The 14,619-nt window shown below is 46.3% G+C and overlaps 1 protein-coding gene and 1 pseudogene across 6 annotated transcripts in view; one reads left to right on the forward strand and one right to left on the reverse strand.

The window, feature by feature from the left end:
• Positions 1-14,619, reverse strand: part of LOC115655090 (beta-microseminoprotein-like) — a 51,674-nt gene that overhangs the window by 8,672 nt on the left and 28,383 nt on the right. For 4 of the 6 annotated variants that reach the window (XM_030570187.1, XM_030570183.1, XM_030570186.1 and 1 more), the window contains exons 2-4: positions 10,516-10,623; positions 9,424-9,526; positions 6,770-6,842 (exon numbers count right to left, since the gene is read on the reverse strand). In XM_030570187.1, the coding sequence (XP_030426047.1) occupies positions 6,770-6,842; positions 9,424-9,526; positions 10,516-10,621 (282 nt within the window). In that variant the 5' untranslated portion in view covers positions 10,622-10,623. Of the gene's footprint in view, positions 1-6,769; positions 6,843-9,423; positions 9,527-10,071; positions 10,495-10,515; positions 10,624-14,619 lie in introns of those variants that run through there. The other 2 variants (XM_030570188.1, XM_030570189.1) reach the window with 2 other exon arrangements.
• LOC115655091 lies at positions 2,187-6,763 on the forward strand (annotated as a pseudogene).

Genomic DNA, 14,619 nt, shown 5'->3' on the forward strand with positions numbered 1-14,619 from the left:
TGGAGGCCAATTACAGTGCTTTCGGTGGCCACACTGGCAGAGCAGCGCTGCATCCCCAGCACTGCAATCATTATACCTCAGGCAGAGCAGGAGTACAGCCAGTGCTGCAGCCAGGGAGATGCAGCGCTTTATGTGCCTTGCCAGTGTGGACGGTGAGTAAGTTGCAGCACTGTAAACCCACCACCAGCACTGCAACTCTCCAGTGTAGCCAAGGCCTGTGATTCACCAGTCCTGAATTAGGCACCTTGGCTCCAATACAGTGATTTGGGGGGAGAGAAGCTTTGGACTGTGAGCCACCAAAGCAGCATGCTAGGTGGGGCACAGGCTGCCTAAAGTAGGCACTGGGGGGTGCTGCTGAGAGATGTCCTAAGTAGCTCCAGGAGAGTGGCAGAAATCTGCTCTGCAGGGAGGCATCTGAGGCAACTCGCTCTATGCAGGGAATGGAAATTCACCCTCTGGGCTTAGGCACCTCCTGCATTTCCTGTGGGAATAAATTAGGAGCCTGCCTTGCCCCACACAAAACAGCAGGAGGTGGAGGTGGCAGTGCTCCCTTATAAAGCTTATCCCAGTGGTTAGAGCACTCCCATGGGATATGGGAAACCCAGGTTCAAATCATCTCCCCCACCCTCCTCGGGGAGATGTGGGAGACCTCTGTTCAGATCAGCTCAGGTGGCTGCTCTGGTCAGTGGGCCAGAGAGAAATAATGATTCTGTATCCCAGTGGCTAGGGCGCTTGGGCAGGAGACCCAGCATCCATGCTCCACACTTAGTGCACACCAGCAGGTCTTCACAGACCAATTAATGGGTGACACTTCAGAAATCACACCCCCTACAGTGTCAAGTATCGGAGGGGTAGCCGTGTTAGTCTGGATCTGTAAAAGCAGCAAAGAATCCTGTGGCACCTTATAGACTAACAGATGTTTTGGAGCATGAGCTTTCATGGGTGAATACCCACTTCATCAGATGCCGCACAGTGGGCATTTGTGCCATGTGTAGACAAGCCCCTAAATACACCACCTCAGGACTGTGTGTGTTAGCTGACACATGATCAATCCTCTGATCAAGAAACTAGTCAAAACAGGATGCCCTGTGGCATCAGTGTAAATACACTGCACCTTCTTCCCCTGGGGTGCATGAGTGAGCTGGCAATGCACCCTTTGTAGTGCTCATTGTTAATGGAACATGGCTTGAGTTAAATGTTTGTCTCAACCAACAACTCCTCCTGACACAGCTTGCCTAGCTGCTCCCTGCTGCAAACTGGCTGTCATGTGATGGCCGAGCAACCTAAAGCTGCTTCTCCTTTTATTTGCGATATTCCCACCTGCCTGCTGCTACTCTTATGCTTGCTGGATGTGTAGTATTGGAATGGCTCCTAATGAATCTCTCTAGATAAACCTTGACTTAAGCTGCCTGCTGCTTCAGTTCTAGCAAGCCTGCTAGATGAGGGTGCGAGGGAGAATAGTGGCATTTCTTCAGGTCTGGCTCTAGTTTCCACTTACACAGCTACTGTATTTATCATTGGAGCTGGTAAACCAACTTTTAAAATAGCATAATTAAAATGCTCCTCTTTCCAGCTTAGAGCAGGAGGATTAATTCTCAAATAGGCACAAACTTTGCAAAACTTTTCACTATGAGTTCCAGGGTGGTGAAGTAGAGAGGTGGCTGGTGCTATGCATCTATCTCTTAACCAATGGAGCTTTGTACCTGATCCTCCTTAGACCCCAAACTCCCAAGATTTCAATGGCAGTTAGATTCCTAAATATCTCTTGCGGATCTGGGCCCATGACACTGGAGATGAACTCAAGCTGTAGAACTCTGATGCTGGCCTCTAAGGAAATGTCTAGCCTTCAAGCTGGGGGTGCAGTTCCCAGCTCAAGAAGGCTACATGACTTTCTGAGCACCTTGCTATCACCTGCCTTTAGTCTGGGACCCACCATGGGTCAGCTCCACGGGCAACACAAGCACACCCCTCTAAGCCTATGTAGGCTGCACTGTTACTCTACAGGTTAGTGATGGGCACACCCCAACCTCTGAATGTCCAGTCCCTGGCGTAGACCCTGGTGAACACTTGTAGCATATACAGATTCACTGCTTCCAAAGAAACCATTCATTGCAGCTTACCACTTCCACCTCAGATCACTACTCCACTTAACACGCAGCACTGAGATATGCTTGTAGTGAAATCAAGTATGTTTATTTAGCAAAGCATGCAGATTCAAGTAGAAGTACTGGAAACAAATGGCTACATATCACACAATCATAAAGCGTTCTAGAACAATTTAATTGGTTACTTAATGATACTCTGGGTAGAGTATCGCTCACCGAAAAGCCTTGCAGTGCTTTACAGACAGGCTTGACGGGAACCTCCTCTCATGAGACAGACATGCCGTCTGTTTGCCTCCCAGGCATAGGATTCAGTGTGTCTCTTTGCACTCCAAGATATACCAGACCAATCCTTTCTCTTCATTCATAAACACAACACACCTAGCCCTGCTGTTTATTTCTTCTTGTAGATACCATCTCATGGGCTTTGCACTCAATTCACCCCAGCTCTGTATGCAGACACCATCACAATGTGAAGTATACAATACACAAATAGCCAGACACGGAGATAGGTGTCTGTTATCCCCTGTCTGGAAGAGATTTCTCCAAGGTATGTGCCCTCTGGTGACTTGCTTTAACTTCAAGACCTTAAGAATACTATTTGCAGAATAGTATTAAACTCTTTGCAAAATGTATTTTTGGATAATAGCTACTATGATTGACAACCAGAATGCTGCTGGCTCTTGATAGAAACCTCCCATGTCACTCTTTGGTGAATGGCTATGCAGATATCTGACCAAGGGATCCCTGTAAACACAATGCACCCTCTCTGCCAACTGGTACTAATGGGTTCCTGAGTCAGAGGCATATCCATGTTCTCTCTGATCAAGCCGTGCACTAAAAACTGACTCTACATGTGGCAGCATGAGCAGCACAAGGGGATAGCCACACTCTACATGGTTAAGTACTTATGGCGGCTAGCCCATGCTGCAGTGACTCAATGTTATTTTTAGCACACTAGCTTAAGCAACATGACTCAAGTATGGCACCTTGAGCTGGGAATTATGCTCCAAGTATAGACGTCCCCTGACATTCTGAAGTTGCGTGTGGTTCGGCTTTGAACAGCACCTCACGTTGCTGGTCTTTAAATGCAGACTTGGTTTGCTAGTTGCTTGTCACTGGACTTGATACTCCTTGATTTCAAACCCTTAGCCCACTACAATGGTGGGACTCTGCTCTTTGCCTAAAATGCATGAATAAGATCTGACCTGGCACAGAAATGGTTCTACCAGATCTAAGCAGAAGCTGGAGGAGGATGGGAGGGGAACTCTAATTCTGTAGCTGACTTTGGTCACCGACTGTCTCCGTCCATTTCTAGACCATTCATACAAGGGAGCCTAGGTCCAACACTCCATCTGTCCGAGGCCAAATGTGGGAGGTCCGATATGAAGGATAGATGAGTAACTATTCACTCAGGAAAAAATAAAATGCAATTGGATTTTTGCCTCTAGGATGAATATCTTTCTGCTATCTTAGCATCGTGAGCATCTGACATAGTTTGCATAAGTGAAAGGGCACCAAATTTGTATGGAATGCAAGGGACTCTGGGACTAAAATGAGCAACAGCGGAAATAAGTGACCAGAACATGCCTTGGAAACATCATCTGCCTATGAGTAAATGACTCTATTGCTTATGCCTTTATAGCTATAGTGAGTGAGTCTGGCAGAACAAGAGTGAAGCCGTTCATGAGTAGATCTCTTCCTGGCCTCCTCAAATGATCCCTTCCAGTGACGTGACTCTGTTCTCTCATTTCAGTTGAGTCTCATATCTTCACCACACAAGGCCGTGGTGCCCCTTGGCACCAGAAGATCATCGGAAGCCCCCGTAGCAACAATGGACGTCTTCTTGATGATCCGTCGCCACAAAATGACCATCTTTGCTGATGCCAAGGAGACGACTACCGTGCAGGAGCTGAAGAAGATTGTGGAGGGCATCCTGAAGAGGCCTCCAGAGGAGCAGCAGCTATACAAGGATGACTGGTTGCTGGAGGATGGTGACAGGACCTTGATAGAATGTGGGTTAAGCAGTCAGACTTCCCGTCCCCAGGCGCCAGCCATGGTGGGCTTGGCCTTATTCAGAGCCAGCGAGGGCTCCTTTGAGCCATTGCACATCGACCCCTTCTCCAGCACCCCCGAGCTGCCTGATGTCTTGAAGCCTCAAGATTCTGGCAGCAGCTCCGGTGAGCAGCCTATGCAATGAAACCAAGGTCCACTGCTCCATCCCATAGATGTAGTGCTGATCATGCACGAGTCACAGCTGTGTGCTCATTTCACTTGCAGCACTTGAAAACATTATGACTTCACTAATAAAGCTTTGCTGTTAAACTTCTCTGGGGTGTCAACATCTTCTGTCTCAGTCTCTAGAGAGCCAGTTCACAATGATTGTTCACTGGGTTCCCTGCATCTTAACTTTTGTGCAGAGGTGGTGGGGTGTGTGACAGTCTATGAAGCAAACTCTTAAAGCTCCTTGTCCAGCCCAATGTCTGTAGATGTAACCTCAACATTTACTTTTTCCAAGAACAGTGACATGAATAAACTACAGACAGCCAGCAAGGTCAGCTTTCCTATAGAGTCTTGTTATATTTAGTGTCTTTTCCTAAAGCCTCAGCTTCTGGAATCATGTGACTCCATCAGAATCTTGGCTTGCATTATTTGTCTTCTAGAACTCAAATTGTGTAGAGAAGCCTGAAAAAGGTTAAGCCTGATGGCTGAAATAATAGGCAAACCTCATTATTATTTTCAAGCCAATCTCCTGACCTTCTGCAAGCTGACTCAGGACTCATGGAACACCCACGTGGCAATACTGTGCCAGTACAATGTATGTGGCAACAAATAACTCTTCACTCTAAAGGTCTGCTCCTAACTGAGAGGGAGCTGTGAGACAACATTATTCAACGCTTGAAGAGGGAGCAGCTAGCATGTTAATTAACAGGGGCTGTTAAACTTCGAGGATAGGAAAAACAATTCACGTGCACCCACCCACTCTAGAGACATAACAGGAGATGAGCCTCTGAAAGATGTGCAGCTATTCTAGCTTGGTGCTGATCTTGGGGAACAAGAAAATACTGGCATTCAATGAGAGAGCTAGGGATGACAGATTGTAACGATGGCAGCAGAAGGGTCAGTACAGCTGGGGGCTCATGGTCATGAATCATCACCTGGTGTGACGGAGTAAGAGCATCTCCTAAATGGCTTGGGTAGAACCACCTCTGGAATGACATTCTTGGTATCTCATTGGCCAAAGGAAGGAGCTCCGAGGAGACAGACAATTCATTAGCAGGTTGTAGGGAATCACTTGTACATCCCTAGCTCTTTACTTGGAGAAGGTGTAAAGGAATGCTAGGTGGTAAATCTCTACAAGGGGGAGAGGGGGAAAGAAATTGTCTAAAGTTGTCTGAAAATTGGATTAAAAGTTGTCTGGAGCCCCCTTCTAATAGAAGGATCTGGGTGTAAAAGCTCTGGGGTGAGGGAGGGAAGACCTTTTAGCCAGGGGGAAAAAGGAGACCTAACTAGAAGCAGACTAGCTTTCTTAGAAAGTCCCTGATTGGGAGGCTGACTGAACTATGGAACTGTCTCTAAAGGAAGTGGTGACAGCCCTATGACTTGGTACATTTATGCCTAGAGGAGACGAAACACTGGAAACTACACCTCTAGGGGCCTGCATTGGAAGGGGATGGCAGAATGGAACCATACCAGCAATAGCTGTGCCCACTTTAACTAGTATAATGGGATTTCATTATTCTTTTCCATTGACTCAGGTTCTGACATGGTTCTAAAAGCAAATTCCCTGACTCCTCTAATAGTTTTCTGTTAGGCTGAGTTTTGTGCTAATATTTTAATTCCTGAATTACGTGTGTGGCGAGGGGGGGTTGGGGGTTGTTTTGTTTTTGTTTGTTTGAAGTAAGATGTTGCTGCTCTGCCGTCCTCCTGCTCCACTCTAAGGTCATTCTTCTGGGATAGAACAGTCATTACAATTCCCCCTATATCTGCTTGGAGGCTTTATTAAGTACAGTAAGTTAAAAGTATCTTTAAAAAAAAATGCAGGCCCTGACCCTGCAAGCATTCATCCATGTCAGTCTATCTAAATGCAAATAAAACTACTCATGTGCTCAAGGTTAAGCTAGTGCATGTTTACAAGAGCAGGGCCTGGATTTGCAAATAGAGTACAGAGCTAAGGTGCCATCTAGTGGCTCTGAGGCAAGTAGCTCTCAAACTACGTCTGGGGGGTCAAAAATTCAGAACAGAGACCAGTGAGAGAGTTGTGACCTATTGCATTTGACTCATGTTTAATCCTTTCTCAGTCTCCCCATAGCCAATGTGTCCTTGTTTGCTGGGATGAAGCAGTCTCCTCTCTCCTATTTCCCTCATGCACTGAAAGGAGGGGTGGACCACTAGCAATAGACTCCTCTACAAAGGAGGTGGTGAGGAAGCAGGTTCACCCATCAGAAGCAAAATAGTGTCATCCAGGACTGATCTCATACATCAGAATTATTACGGCTTAACAGCTATGCATTGCTTTGTTACAATATGATTCTCAAGGGTTGATTGTACTTAAAATTTTAAGGCATGTTTTTGTCACAACAAACATGCCTCAGAAAAGAGACTTGTGGTTAAATCACCCAGCTCTCAACTTCACATCTCTGAAGAGGGTTGATTTTCCCCCTCACCTGGTAACTGCAGGATTCCACGTCGAAAACAGACTCGCATTTCTCTTGGTCATAGCCAACAGGGGTGAGAGTTCTGCCATGGGGAAAGAGAACAAACAGCAGGGTGAGAGCAGCAGAGCACCTGGATCATCAGTCTCCCCCAAAGGCTGCGGGAGAAGCCCCTCAGCTGCTGTGCTCTCTGTAGTAAGATTTCAACTCTTCTTTCTCCCCCTCCACCCCAATTCCTTTCCCCCTCCTAACTTTGTGCCCACATAGTGTGTGCGTGTGTGTTGGTTTTTTACAACCAAAACTCCTCTAGCATTCGGGGTAGGGTCACTGTATGCTTTCGCAGTTTCTCTTTGATCCCCCACCTCCTCTTCTTTGTTCTGCCCTTATCTTCTGTCCCCCTCTCCCTCTCTGCATTTCAGGTGACTATCAGCTTCTGCACTGGTGCAGTTCAGGGGTGTGATGGGTGTGTGTGTGTGTGCGCGTATAAACCTACAATGTTTGACTAAAACATTTAACTGGAGTCAGAGCAATTAGTGCAGCAGGTTGGGGCCATGCCCAATTTAGGATCAGTCCTAGCTGAGGGGAGTAGAGTGCCTGCTAAGGGAAGGACTTTAAGGCAGAAGAAGGGAGGCAAGAGAGGAGAGTAGGCTGTAGGATACTCCCCCAAAAAGGGGCTCTGGCACAGGGCCTGCGGAGCCCCTGGGAAAGGACAGGAGGGGATCCCCCAGATCCTTTTCTGCAGTGCTCCTTCCTAGGCAGTCATTTCCCAGTTTGTGTGCATGCAACTGAGTGTTCCTGCCTCAGTGGAGTACTCTGCATTTGTCCTTATTGGATTTCATCCTATTTACTTCAGATCATTTCTCCAGTTTGTCCAGATCATTCTGAATTTTAATCCTATCCTCCAACCCCTCCCAGCTTGGTATTGTCTGCAAACTTTACAAGTGTACTCTCTATGCCATTACCTGGGCTGGAACCCACAGTAGGGGCAGGGCCTGTGTTCCCCTAAAGGCCACTAGGGATGGTGGTGTGAAAGTGTCCTAATCTAAGTGGGTTAGGGACCAACATGCTCTGAGTTGGGCTGAAGGCCTTGTGGGAGGTCATTGAACTGTTTTAGTTTTGGGGGGAAAGGGGGCCCTGCTACCTCAGAAGTGATAGAAGAGAGTATAACCTGGCTAGAGGCTGAGTCACAAGAAGCAGCCCACTATTGGCATGCTGGAATGGCTGTCAGCAAGGGGAGCCACGATAGGGCGGGCGGGCTGGCTGATGAGTCATGCTTCTACTGGGAACCAGAAAAGCTTCATTCTTAGAGTGGAAGCACTGGTGGGAAAGAGGGCCTAACATAGTAAGGGTATGTCTACATAGCAATGCAGGTATTTCTTTGCTGAGTCTGAGCCCAAGTCAATTGACTCGGGCTTGGGCTGCAGAGCTAAAAATAGTAGTGTAGATGCTCCCACTCAGGCTGGAGGCTGGGCTCTGAAATCTTGCCTCCTTGTCAGCTTGAGTGTAGAGCCTGGACCAGACCCAACAGGGTATTCTCTGGCTCATGGAGTTTCTGTAACTATGCACTAGAGCAGCCTGGCTTTCTCCCCATGCTGTGACTGGGGGACCGCATCACAGAAGAGGCTCCCAGCTGGAGGGCTGTTTGCAACATCTCCCCTCTCGTGACACAGAGGCTATCCTCTGGTTGCAGATACTGGATGTTGACCCTGCATATGAGAAGCAGGGGGCTATAGATGGAAATCCATGTCTGAGTTGAGATGTGGGAGTCTCACTTATGACCATCCTTCCTTTGTCAGCCAGGCCTATGCAGGATGAAGAGCCTCGGGCTTGAAGGTAGCTGAAACCCCTTGCAGGTGATCATCCCCCATGAGGGATGAACAAGCCTGAGCAAACCGTGGGATGGCGTTTATTACCAGGGCGATGGGCCACATGATTATGTATGTACAGCACCTTGTGCAAAGAAGCCTGGTCCTACCAAGGGCCTCTTGGAGCTATGATAATACAAATACCAAACAACAATGGTTCAGATCTTGCTGTTCTGACCAGGCTGTGATTCTTGAAAGTGGGGACACAGCCAGAATCACATGGGACTCTGAGCATATTTCAATCTGCTGGCCCGTCATGGCATCTGTTTGAAATGACTTTCCATATTCTTCACTTGAGATGGGTCTGAGCCATAAAAGCTGGATCTGGACCCAGTTCTGGGGTTTGGACCCCTGATATTTATGGCTGTTCTAATCCTGGGTTTTGGCTCAGCCTTTTATGAAGAAAGAAGCCAATTGTGAAATTCTGATCAGGAACTGTGCTTCTGAGTCTGAGCCACTCCTGCATAGTTCAGGGTTGGTTTAGTCTCTTTTTTCTATTGTTTGAGGGCAGAGAGGAAGGACAGTCCAGGGGCTTGGGCTAGGATCTTTGATTTTGTCTGTGTGCCACCATTCCCCATCTGTAAAATGGGGATAGTAGTATTTTCCTACCTCACTGGGAGCAGAAGGTAGATACACTAAAGATTGTGAGATATTTAGATACTGTACTTATCTGATCCTATTACTGTAGTATGTTAAATAAGCAGTAAAACTGTATTCTTTGGGGTTTTGTGTGTGCTATGAAGTGTTTTGTCCAAACCAAATAACCAACAATCTTTTTTTTTTTTTTTTTTTTGCACTCACATGTTGCAACAGGACACTAATTCTCGGGTGCAATAACAGCGTAAACAATCCTTGGTGTACCAGTAGACACCAAAGTCATGCATCTCTCCATCCCTAAAGCAGCCTGGATAGATGAGACATAATACAACTTGTGAAAATACAGAATTAAAAATGTATATTAGTATGTATGTGCCTTGAGCTCAAATTTTGTGCCAAAATCTGGGTGCAGACTGGTGCATTAATAAGAATAACTTACCTGGAAATAATTTCATCCTCTGTTCTAGCCCCAACTACCTTCCTCAAAGGGCTTCCACTGTAGGTGTTGCACACCTCTGACCACTTAGCAGCAAATAAGTTTACTAAAGTGTGATGTGACATGACATGGCATGCCTATGAGCCAATGTAAACAATGTATATTGTGGTAAACATACTAGTCCAAATTCACCCCTACTGGCACAGACCCTTGTTAATTGCCCAATGGAGTCCTCAGCTAGCATAGTGGCTCCTACACCAGCCCCTTCTGGGCCACGAGTTTCCCTGTGTCTAGGGATCCCTTGGCTGCCAGAACAGCAGTTGTAGACAACCTACACAAATTGGGGCAGCCTTCAGGCATAGCCCAGGACAAGTTGACCCCAGATCGGAGGATAGCAGAAGTGGCTAATATCTCACCTTTGCCCCTGTCCATCCTGAGCAGTATCAGGAGCTCCATAGATGGACCTGAAGATCTTGGGCTTCTGCTTTGTTTCCAAGTTTGCTTTCTGTCTCCAGGAAATTGCAACACAGTGAATTAGCTCCAGTTAATATGGAGACTGTTACTGCCAGTGAACCAAAGCTAGGCTCCTGAACCAGAGCCCCTGAGAGTTTAACATCCTTCATTAAACTGTAGGGAGGAGAAACCTTTCTGAATGCTTGTTCTGATGCTCCCTATTTTTCCCAGGGTAAATTTATTACCCTGCACTCATTCCATCCTATTGTTTCATGCCCCTCTTTCCCTCCCCACCTACAGTGACTAGAAAGTGACTAAAATGGACAAAACCAGTCTGGCCTTGTATTCTATTGTAAGTGCCTTCTACAGTGCTGAACATGGAATAGTTGAGGGTTTGCGTTTCCTACCTTTTTCGTTGGATACTTGCTTGTCTGGGATGGGTTCATAAAAACACTGGGCACTGGACAGGGTCATTGCCATGACAAAGGTAAGAAGAAAACTCAAGAAATGCATCTCTATAAGAGAAAGAAGCAGCCGCAGCATCATAACTAGGCAGAAGCTAATAATGATTAGTAGAGTTGAGTAACTTGCAATGAATAATTTGTCTGCTTAAAATAATTCTTTCTGCCAACAACATATCCATGACCAGACCTTCACTTCCTCAAATGCACTTGTTATGAAACTATCCAACAATGGGTTTGGTGATTTATTTATTATCTTTAGGAGCTCTCTGAATTTATTCTCTATTTGATCTGCATGGGCTAGTCACAATGGGCTAGATAAGGCACTTGATCTTGTTTCTGGTCCCTGAGCCAGAAAGTATAGCAGAAGAGCAGGTTGCTGTGCAAAACTGCATTGGATTTAGCTAATCACTGGAGTAGTGAATCCCTCTGTGCTGGGTAAAAGTGATCAGTCAAAATGACAAACTCTGAGTTCAGTGGGTGTAATCCTTTATTTAAAGAAGAACTATGGGCTCCTTTAAAAAAGGAACATGACATGTAACTTTTTTTTTTCCTAAGAGTTCATTGTGTGGAAAACAAAACCATGATATCATCCTGAAACCCACAGTTTCTGAGTCCTTGTAACTCCACGTAGGGAAAAGGAGCTCCCATCTCTAGTGAGAGAAAGCTGAAGACATCTTGGGCAGTCACAGGAGCAAGACGGTTGTAAGACAGCCACTAAAACCCCATTGCTCAGAGCCAGTGTCAGCAGAGACCTCACTGATAGTTACCCCCTCCTCAAACTGATATGCAAATAGTACAAATTCAAAGTGAATTACAATCTATTTTCTAGCTGAACAGGTCCTGCTGTCTCAAAAGGTTGCCCCACATTCTCCAAGGAGGTACAGTCATCTGCTTGGCATGCCTACCAACATTCCTGCGAGAACTATCTTACTTTGACCCAGTGAAAGCAGGATGGAAAAGATCTCCTGATCCAGAAGATCTAACAGGCATCCTACCTGTAACTTGCCAGATTTGGCTTAAGACCGATCACAGAGGCATATAATGCATTTGGTGGCTCTTCATTGCCCAACCGACAGCCTGAGAACTAATCAGCTGACACAGGATCTCAACTGCACCCAGCTGAGCGTGTTCCCTCTCCTGAGCACATGACTTCTACATGTGCACACTAGTGCAAGGTGTCCCAGTCTGACTAGGTCCTTTTCTACAGCTCAGCGAAGGAAAGGTGTGTGCGATGGAATGGGCCAATACCAGGTTTGGCCAGTGAAATTCATTGCTGGGGATGTTGTGAAGGCTAAAACTACAAGGGGGATCAAAAAAGAACTAGATTAGTTCATGAAGGATAGCCTTTGATGGATCTATTAGTGAAGGTGGTCAGGGGTGCAACCCTATGCTCTGGGTGTCCTCAGCCTCTGACTGCCAGATGCTGGGAATGGATGAATCATTCAACAATTACCTGTTCTGTTCATTTCTTCTGAAGCACCTGGTATTGGCCACTGCTAGCAGACAAGTTATTGGGCTAGATGGACCATTGGTCTGACCCAGTATGGCCAGTCTTGTGTTCAGGAGGAGTTAATGAGGGTCTGAGAACTCAATCTGCCCTGCCCTGCCCTGCCATACATAGGGTCTGGATTGAGGAGTTAAAAGGTATTAACTGGCTCCAGTGGAGGCTGACTGGGAAGGAGAGCAGATGGTTGGCTGTCAGTGCCAAGATAGGGCAAAGTAGGAAGCGGTCCAGAGAGGCAGCGGAGCCAGGCCTCAGTGGCCTCCACAACAGTCCCTGGATGGGAACCCAGAGGAGAGGGAAGGCCTGGGTTCCTCTATGGGCCCACCAAGGAGGGTGAAGCAGATCCTCTTGGCAAAGGGCATGGTCTATTGGAAACCCCTTATAGCAGGGGTGGAGTAAGGACTAGTGAGTCTACCGTGGACCCAGCCTGAAGCAGGCAGGCTATTGTTTGTTGGGCTATTTGTTTACCCTGGGAGGGATGGGACACTACCTGTGACCTGGCTGTAAGGCTGAGCTGCAAGAAGAGGTGGGTGACTGCAGGGCTGGAGTGGCTGTCAGCGTGGATGCAAAATGAGGAGAGCCTACTCTGGTGTGCTCAGCCACAAGGGGGCATGCCCTGTGGGGGTTGCACAAGCACTAGGAATACTTGTGTATGGCTTTAAAATCCAGTGTGTGTGATTCTGACTTGCCCTTTCTCTGAATGTTCCTGCCAGTTAAACTCAACAGCCCAACTGTTCATGCCCAGTTAACCCAGGCAGGGTGAGATCACAGCCAAAGTGAGCCCATTTGCAGGCAGGGTGAAGCCTTAGGTGAGATGTGGCATTGCCAGCAACTGCACCTTAAACAAAGAAGTGCCCGGTCACAACTGCAGGTCTGCGTGTCTGGCTCTTCCTGGAAGCAGTCTGGTTACCCAATGGAGCTCCTTCTGATGTGCCCCAAGGTGACTGAGAGCAGATCCAAGTTCAGGGGGCTCAGATTTTGCTTTTCATTTTGCTGGTGCAAATCTGGACTGGCTCTACTGAAATCAATGTTATGGAGATGAGACTCTGACCCAATGGAATTACACTGCTGTCAAACTAAGATCAGAAACAGACCCATTCAGTGCAGTCATGGAATCCCAAGTCAGTACAAACACCATTTAAAAAGAAAACCAGGGCATTCAATGATGCTAATGCACTGTTAAGATTGAGGATGTAAATGCATAAGGGACAGGAATTTAAAATTATGGGAACGTAACAGCCACTGTACTGCTTGACAGAGCTTTATTAAGGCATAAAGGGAGGAAAGATGGTCTGATGGTGAGGGCTCTACCTTGGGATTTGGGGGACCTGAGCTGAATTTCCTGCTTTACCACAGAATGCCTGCGTGACTGTGGGCATGTCATTTATTCTTTCTGTGCCTCCATTTCCCATCTGTAAAACAGGAATAATAGCACATCCCTACATCACAGGGGTGTTGTGCGGATAAATACTTTAAAGGTTGTGAGGTGCTCAGATACTATGGGAATGGTAGTACCTAAGACAGATAAAATTTCATGTCTCAGATTTTCAAATCTAAAGTTAGGCTCCTAAATTTATAGTTGGGGTCCTAAGTCAATGTTCTGATTTTTCATGAGTCCCCCTGCAGCTCCTATTGAAGTAAATGGAGTTGTTCCTAGTTACTTCCAGGGTTTAATTTGGCCCAATATGTGCAAGGTGCAGTACTGAATTATTGCTGGTGAAGCTGCTGTGCTTGTAGCTTTGAACTGCCTACCTTTTTTAAAGTTAAATTCTCAACCTTATTGTTACGGTGATTGTGTGAAAGGTTCCATAGCAGTCAGTACTGTGGAAAAGTTGTCTGCTTGAAAAGTCCTGCGGACCATACGCTTAATAGCTGTTGCGCATAATAGATACTTAAAGCAAAAAGTCTGATTTTTTTTTTTTTTTTTTTGCTGGTGTATGACAGCTGCATTTCCCTTGACTTCCATTACAAATTTTCAGCACCTCTAAATTCAGGCTATAAATGAATGGTGGTGAAAGAAGTAAACTTTAGCCTTGCTGTTGAGACTGCCAATCATGATGGTGTCTTTCAGTTATGTGGATCCTTGTCTACTAAGAAATGGACAGAGGTCACCCAACATAGAGACAAACTGCCTATCAAGTGGTGGTGATTTTCATCATACTGCCTCATCTAGGATTGAATTCAAACCAGTAACCAAGAGAGAAGATACCCCACATTTGTTAAATGTGCGCATACACTTGCATTCATATTCAGGGCCAAATTCTCCCCTCACTTGTGTGTGCAATTTCCACCAAAGGCAGTGAAAGTTGTACATGTATAATCAAAGGCAGACTTTGACCCTTTGTCTTCCATCAGACTAACTGCATTGACTCAGAGTGAATATGCCCTAGATCAATATAGGCTAATGTTACAGTAGCCAGCCTGTAATTAGCCCCCTATAGCCTTCTAGATCCTTCTTTTGAGAATCAGAGAGAATTTTAGCATCCTAACATCTCCCAAAACCCATTAAGTTGCACACACAATGTATATACTGCAGTGAACAC

This window comes from Gopherus evgoodei, chromosome 7, assembly GCF_007399415.2.
Source record: "Gopherus evgoodei ecotype Sinaloan lineage chromosome 7, rGopEvg1_v1.p, whole genome shotgun sequence".
Lineage (NCBI taxonomy): Eukaryota > Metazoa > Chordata > Testudines > Testudinidae > Gopherus > Gopherus evgoodei.